This window comes from Ceratotherium simum, chromosome 8, assembly GCF_057802395.1.
Source record: "Ceratotherium simum simum isolate JZ-2026a chromosome 8, ASM5780239v1, whole genome shotgun sequence".
NCBI classification, from domain to species: domain Eukaryota; kingdom Metazoa; phylum Chordata; class Mammalia; order Perissodactyla; family Rhinocerotidae; genus Ceratotherium; species Ceratotherium simum.
The window spans coordinates 83,046,783-83,054,380 of NC_141907.1; the positions used below are offsets into that span (position 1 = coordinate 83,046,783).

At 46.3% G+C, this 7,598-nt stretch overlaps 1 protein-coding gene across 2 annotated transcripts; it reads right to left on the reverse strand.

The window, feature by feature from the left end:
* Window positions 1–950: 950 nt before the first annotated feature.
* Window positions 951–6,063, reverse strand: DDIT4L (DNA damage inducible transcript 4 like). Of its 2 annotated transcripts, XM_087434641.1 has the most exons (4): window positions 5,997–6,063; window positions 5,864–5,867; window positions 5,018–5,156; window positions 951–3,152 (listed from the first exon to the last, which is right to left on the reverse strand). In XM_087434641.1, exons 1-4 carry the CDS (start codon window positions 6,053–6,055, stop codon window positions 2,662–2,664), a joined length of 693 nt encoding a protein of 230 aa, XP_087290767.1. In that variant the 5' UTR covers window positions 6,056–6,063; the 3' UTR covers window positions 951–2,661. The 2 variants fall into 2 exon arrangements, with proteins under 2 accessions (XP_087290767.1, XP_004431056.1); XM_004430999.3 differs by lacking the exons at window positions 5,864–5,867; window positions 5,997–6,063 and adding an exon at window positions 5,436–5,591.
* Window positions 6,064–7,598: the final 1,535 nt, after the last annotated feature.

The following is a 7,598-nucleotide window of genomic DNA, read 5'->3' on the forward strand; positions in this document are numbered from 1 at the left end:
AAATGCCAGGATTGAAATGCACGTCTTTTTAAACATTTGGATGTTTTTTTTCTAAGCACAGCTCTGCTCCAATGAATGATGAATATTGTTAGTAGTTTCATTTTTCCTCCCTGAAAAGAAACCACAGTAAGAATTCTTTCTTCAGATTAAGAGGCAAATGTTCCTGCCGTCTTTTTTCAGTCTTTTGGTGCTATGGGTCAGGCCTCTGTGCTGCAAGGCTCACATGGAGGCAGCATGGTGCGCACAGGCCCTGGAGCCGGCTTGGTTTTATACTCCGGCCCTCCTGCGGCACTTGGTGACTTTGGGAAAGTCACTTAACCTCTCTGTGTCTGGTCATTTATCTCTAAAGTAGAGATGATAGCAGTCTCATTCCATAGGCTGTTATGAGGAATAAATGAGATAATTTATGTAAAGCACGTAGAAAAGAACCTAGCACTTAGCAAGTCTTATTAAATGTAGGTTATGTAGTATGAGAAATCTGAGCTAATGGCCATAAATGTGAGGAGACAGAAAACATCGGTGAAAAAGATTAAAAACTCAAATTGATGAATAATAGTGGAATTAGAAAGATATGTTGTTCAAATAGAATATCCTGATAAAAGTGAAAATGTACACTGATCTCACAATTTGATATATCTGCATTCATTCATTAGGAAAACTATAAAAAAAGCCTTTACACAATGAGTTTTTAAAAAAAGCTGGTTGCCAAAGGAGTTCAAATTGGTAATGTCTTCCTATAAAAAGTATTATCGTATTTGAAAAATTATGAAGCAAATCACTATTGATACATAAGGAAATGCAATAAATGCAAGTGTAATATTATAATAAAGGGTACAAATAGCCTTTGTCAAAGAGGGGATAACTGTTTTGTCGTCTTCCCTCGAATATTGTCAAATATATTTTATAGTGATCGTTGCGTAAACTCAGAAAAGACAAAGAGGACAAGAGAATTAAAAAATACGATGCTTTATTGTCAAAAATAGACAAACTTTAATTTCCTTTAACGGGAATATTAATTTAAGAGTGTCCATCAGCCATCACCATTTTGTGAGTATCACAGACAAGAGTCAAAGACAGCTGTTTGTGGGACAAGGACAACAGGTCTACATCTGCAGGAGAAGGTCTACATCTGCAGGAGAAGGTCTACATCTGCGGGAGAAGCCTCGTGCACAGCATCACAGTGATCTTCGAGCCCTAAACTATGGCAGACACACAAAACAAAGCTGACTGATCCTGGCCCCGTCCTGTAGAGATCTGCTTCATGGAATCTTTCCAAGATTTGAAAAGTTCAGTTTATTAGAATACTTGCTGATTTGAATAGTGAAAAATTTGGTCATTTATGGGATCAGTAATAGGATCACACCTGCTTTCGAGTTACATCAGGAGGCAGCCACCTGTCCCTACAACCCTGGCCTCAGGTAAGTAAAGTGGTGCTAACAGCTTGAGCAGGAGATCCTTACCCATGACCTGAAGGCTTTGCTGAATTGAACACTGCAGTGTGGAGGCTACATTCTCTCAATAACATAATAAAACAAGGATAATGATCTGATCTAGCTAGTTGGAACAAGAGAAAAAGTAAGACCTTTATTGTTCCCTAGGGACAGGTATCCAGGGCTGAAGCAAGGTGGGTGTGTGCACTGGTTATCCACATCGGGACTTCCATTCTCTGGTCTGTACTATATACCAGATACCCAAAGCCAAAGCACATTTTGTAAATAGGCCCATTGTAATCATTAAAAGTGGTAGTGTGCAGCTGTCTCCTTGAAGATTCGAGTTAAAAAGAGACAAGTTGGTTCCCAGGAGGGGCCAGGGTGAGGTGACACTGCCATGGTGGGATGGCTCTCTGAGAGCAAGCACACGTTGTAGTGAAAAGAAGCTCGTCTGAGAACTCACTCCCCGTTCACTCAGTGGAAGAGTAACCAACCACATGCAGAAAATCAGCCCAGCATTTTCCATTTTTCCATTTCAAGATGACATTCAGTACAGGAGAACCAGAAGTGAGCTGATATTGCACCATAAGGTCATTGAAAACACACTGTGGTCACAGAAAACGGCAGCTCCGGCTTCCGCTACCTCTGTAAAACAACGGCGTGCAGAGGGCCAGAGAGACGCGTGCCGCGGTTCTGCTCCCGCTGTGACACTCGGTCACTCTGGTGTGGGCTTAAGTTTCAAAGAAGCTCACTCACTTGAGTAGGGGCATGAAATCGGAGGTGTGGGCTTCTGGAAGTCTTGATGGGCTAAGCATCTTTCAGTAAGATTCTGTGATTGAAAGGATCACTCTGAAAACTTACAGAAAAAAAGTCATATGAAAGTCAAACTAGGTGAAGCTGGTCTATAGAGTCTATTAGCAAGACGACCTGGAAAACTCGGTGGAGTCAAATACAAAACTAAAGGGGATTGCTTCTTTCCCTCCCTTATTCCATTCCATTCCATTTTGTAAAAAATGTGATATATGCAGACAATGTACACTCTCTTGGGTCATTTCTCAAAAGCCACAAAATAAGCCCTTTGTTGGGTTTGCTGTGACGATGAAACACAGAAGGAAGATGAACTCAATTTGGGGTTTCTTGTGGAGAGCAGGCAGGCGAACTGCAACACTAACTGAGCAGCTGGGCAGTTTTACTGTCCAATCATAAAAAGGACCTTCTAAATGCTTCCCTTTCAGCACTCTTCAATGACGGTTGTTCCAATCAAGGAGTAAAGCTTTTTCTTAACAAGTCGAAATCCTGAGCTCAGGATCAGAGTTCGCCTGAGGCCGGAGGAGAAGCGGCCTCGACTAAAGAAAAAGTCCCTGAAGCTCGTCCACGAGCAGCTCTCCTGCTTGAACACCAATGTCAGCTCAAAAGTGGGCACCACACTAGAATCACACACAATCCTGTCCAGCTTTCTACACACATTTTCAATCTCCAAGTTCACGTGCATCACACAGCCACGCAAGCCGCAGGGCTCGGTGGAGGACAGCCGCAGGACGTCCTGAGCGATTCTCTGCGTCAGGTTCTCGGGGACAAGGACTTTCGAGCAACCGAGTTTGGTCTGCTTTGATTTGGACAGACAGTTCTCCAGCATTTTAACCAAATTCTGGCAAGTTGTCTCCTCAAATATCACCTCATTGAGGTTGGGTTCAGGAACAACATAATCCCAGTAGTCAAAATCTGTAGAAAATGGAAGTTTGAGATCGAAGACAATGAAAGAAATGCAGAAGCAGAAAAAACACACCAAGGTAACAACACTGGTTACTTCTGTCTACTAAGTCTACCTGTTTCTAATATTGGTTTAGGAGTCGGCCGATCTCATTTTGCTGTTAACTAGCTGGGTGTAACAAAGCAAGTCATTAGACCTCTGAATCTGCACGTTCATTTGTGAAATAAAGGTTTTGATAAATAGGGTGGATAGGATATAATCATTTTTCTTTAAATTTATATGTGTACAAAGACACACAATCTTAAAGACTATGCATCAAATATCTATTTACAGTTACCCTAGATTACTAGTGATTTTTTTTCTTGCTTGCTCCCCTACTTGTTTATGGGTTTTTCTAATTTTGTTTTCCAGAGAATATGCATTACTTCTGGGACAAAAATCTTTACAATTTTTTTTTGACTAAGGGACTGTTACCTTCTAACTCTAAGAATATATGCATTTATTATTGTAAAATACAGAATATTTGCTTTAGTGATGAACTCACGATAAACTTGAAGAGGTATATTAAATATCTATCACATTTGTATCTTTCTTTAAAAGTCTTTACTGGAATGGCCTGTAGATCCCAATTTTAGCTCCAACCTCTCTGATTAAAAAGTGCTCAAAGAGAAGACCTTTGAGGTTCACGAGGATATTTATAACTGGCTGGGTAGTTTTTTGTAGTCAAGCAAAACAAAATAGTCCTAGGAAAACAAAAATTAGATTTGCTCAAAGGAAAAGAGATAGCTCTGCATTTGGTCACCCACCTTCCAAATTAATCCTACCACTTGGCAGGAGGCCCCACCACACACAGTCAATAGAGCAAGAGAGCCCTACAGGCTCCCCTCCCTAAGCCTACTCCACCCTCATTGGCTATGGTGTGTTCCTCTCTCCACACCACAGACTCACTTAGATCACTGTTTTTTTAATAACTAAATGAAACAAATGAACCCCAAATTATAAGGCTCTGTATTTTATCTACGTTGAAGATAGAGAATTTTAGAGCTTTGGCCTGTAAAATTAGGTCATTAACCACTTTGGCTTCTAAATGAGGAAGGCCCAGAGACCTTAAGTAATGTGTCTATGCCCACACAGCTCCTTAGTGGCAGAGCAGTGTGTTAACTTAGAAACTGCTGCTTAAAATTGCAAATGACTATATGTCCAGCTTCGCTGCTGTTTTAAACTTTCCTTTTAGCATTAAAAACAGAATAATGGGTATATCCACAAATAGAATACCACTCAGCAATAAAAAGAAACACTACTGATACAAACACAACATGGAAGGATCTCAAAATCCTTAGGCTGCGGGGAAGAAACCAGATACAAAAGGGTACATACGACATGATTCCATCTGTATGAAACTCTAGAGGCAAAATTAACCTATGGTGACAAAAAGCAGATCAGTGTTTCCGTGGGGACAGGGGAGAAGGGAGTGGGGAATTGATGGCAAATGGGTACATGGGAATTTAGGGACAGGGGGTGATGGTAGTGGTTACACGGGTGAATACATTTGTTAAAACACACATAACTGTACACTTAAAAGTCACCATAACTTCAAAACCACATGGGGTAAGGAACCTACAGAACGTTTAATCACAAAGAGCCCATTAGCCGCAGACTAGACCTATGCAGCCCTCGGGTATTTTATTTTTTGCTACTTTTGTTTCTCACTATCATGGACATAAGATGGTGGAAAGTTTGGAAAGGAGTCTCTTCGGATGGATTTTGTGGCACTCTCTACATCAAAGGAGGGGGCGACGCCGCACGCCCGCCAACGCTGTCTATCCAGGGGCTGCGACCTTTGGAGGGGAGGGAGGCGGGCAGCTGGGAAACTCACCATTTAGCAGGCTCCCCGGGTGGAAGCCACGGTCCAGCAACTCTGAAATGCTGGCCGGGTTCTTACTGCTCAAACTGCCAGTTGCAACCATGGTCAATGGCTCTGTTTCCCTTGCGGGGCGGGACGGCCTCTCCGGGTGCTGGAAAAAGGAGGCAAGAAGGACAGATGTGCAAAAGCAGGCAGGATGTGCAGAGGCTCCTAAAACGCCCAGCGTCCCCGGAGCGAACTAGCCGAGGCATTCGTTTTCCAAGGGGGAGGAACCGGCCTCTGCAAGTTGGGTTTACAAAGCCCCGGGGGCGGAGACGCCAACTACAGCCGTAGCCTGAAACTAACTCAAAGTTAGCAAAACTTGGAGCCGACTTGCCACGCGGAACGCCCCCGCCCGCGCTGCCCGCACCCAGGCCGCCGCCCCGCTCACCTGCCGGGGCTTCGCCGGGGCCGACGCGCTCGCTGGCAGAGCTGCGGGGCACACAGAGGCAGGCCCTGGCCTCAGGACCCCCTCTCTCGGGAGCTCAGTGACCCGCACACCCGAGCAGCGACGGGCACCCGGCTCGGCGCAGCCCACCCCGCTCTGGCTCCAGCGAGCCGCGCCGGCCCCGGGGCAGCGGGCGCTTTATAGGCCCAGCCTCCTCTCCCGGCCCCGGCCCGCCCCGCGTCGCCCCTCCCCGGCCTGCGCCCCGCCCTCTCGGGGTCGGGTCGCATTTCAACCCGGACACTTCCAGCCGCCCTAGGCGAGCCTCTGGCAGTTGAGGATGAAGTTGCGGAAGGGTTGACACCTGCTGTTTCCTAGGTGGGCCACGGTCACCGTGACCGCAGTTCCGGGTGCACAACTCGCCCAAAACTGACCCCTCTCCTCCGCCACTAACCTAGATTCTTTGGTGCGCGACCCTTTCCCCGGCGCGCGCTCACGCTGCTGGGGACCTTGTTAAGATTCTGTCCCGGGCGGCGGGAAGCTTTCTGCCCTTTTGTCTGTTACCACGACCTGAGGCTTTGCTGTGTCACACTGAACACTTTGCTTAAATCTGTTTCGATGTTCATTGAGCATCATTTATGCACTTAGTCTGGCCTCCAACCAAGTCAACTTTACTCAGCGTCCTGTCCCAGAGTTTCTCTATCTTCTGTTGCCCGCGGTCAGATCTAGCTTGCCTTATCCCGCATCGGAGGCTCTCCAGCATTTTAGGAAGGGTCTTCATCACCCACTGCACTCACGGCAGCCCGTGTGTATTTCATCTATGACTAATTCGTTTTCTCCGCGAGAAGGGTAAGCCTGGTACTCTTTTAATTAGACCTGGCTCCAGAGCTCCGGGAGCTTGAATGAAGAGGAGTTTGCCAGGAAACTAAACAAAACCATTAGTGGGATTTTAGCTGCTTCCTCCACCCACAGGATCGCTGGGAGCAATTGTCATTCCCAGGGGCAGAAGTTCCTGGCGAACCCAGTTAAGGGAGGAACTTGGGTTTGGGCGGTCTGGAAGGGGTTTGGGTCAATGGAGATACAGAGTTTTATCTCCCGCTAGGGGTAATCCCTGTGGGGCTTGGTGCGCAGTCTGAACCCGAGCGCGCAGAGGGACAGGGGAGCTGTGCGGAGAGTCAACGTGCTCTCATATCCCATAAGCGAGAAGCCAGGCACTATGTTTTCTTCCAAAGTTACTAAGCCACCCTTTTTCCGCTTTGGTGTGCAAGTAGGAGACGATCTGTCCAGAGGGGTCATTCCCAGTGAGGGTGGTGGGTCAGGAGAGGCAAGGGAGGGGATGCCTGGAGGGGAAGACAGTTTCTACAAGTAGGAGGTTCTAGTGTTGGCTCCAGGTCTTTTAGGATTAGTTGTACAAGGATTTGTAGGTTAGGGCCTTGAAAAGCAGTTTCAGCTGTCCAGGCTAAAAACTCTTAGTAAGAAAAACAACAACAGAAGGGATAAGGAGAGTGTGATAAACAGATCAGTGGGAGGACTTTGGAGGCAGAGCCAGAGAAATTCAAGCCAGCTTGACAGTCCATTTTTAACTCCACTCAGGCAGCTGCACTGCCTGAAGGTCAGGCGAGCCAAGGAAGAAGATGCTGATAGGCTGCTCTTTGAAAGCAGATTTCCACTTCTATTTCAATAATAGAAAAGTGGAAAATAAACAAGCCCATTTAAGCTGATTAAAAAGCAATTTCAGTGGCCAGTGTGTTCAGGACCAATAGATGGGCCCCTGGTCAGGTCTGGGATGGCAGCTGCCTGGCAGTCTAGGGGTGAGGGACAGGCCATAGAGCCTACTTTCCTTATCTGGGTGGCAATATTGATAAGGCTGCCTCTTACCTGCCTCCAAGGAGAGTTATTAGGATTAATATAATAGGTGGTCTGAACCTACAGCCAGCCCTGCTGGTCTCATGGTTAAAAGAGTGCGGTGACCCTTGTTCATTTCCCTGACTGGGAACCACACCACCCGTCTGTCGGTTGTCATATCGTAGTGGCTGCGTGTTACTGTGATGCTGAAAGCTATGCCACTGGGATTTCAAATTCTAGCAGGGTTGTCTGTGGTGGACAAGTTTCAGCAGAGCTTCCAGACTAAGATAGACTAGGATGAAGGACCTGGCCACCCACTTCCTG

Coding starts and splice junctions, on each gene's coding strand:
- DDIT4L (XM_087434641.1), bottom strand. CDS start 6,055: ATGAACATCGAAACAGATTTAAGCAAAGTGTTCAGTGTGACACAGCAA. Junction 3,153..5,017: donor CCCGGGGAGCCTGCTAAATG/GTGAGTTTCCCA, acceptor CATTTTCTACAG/ATTTTGACTACTGGGATTAT.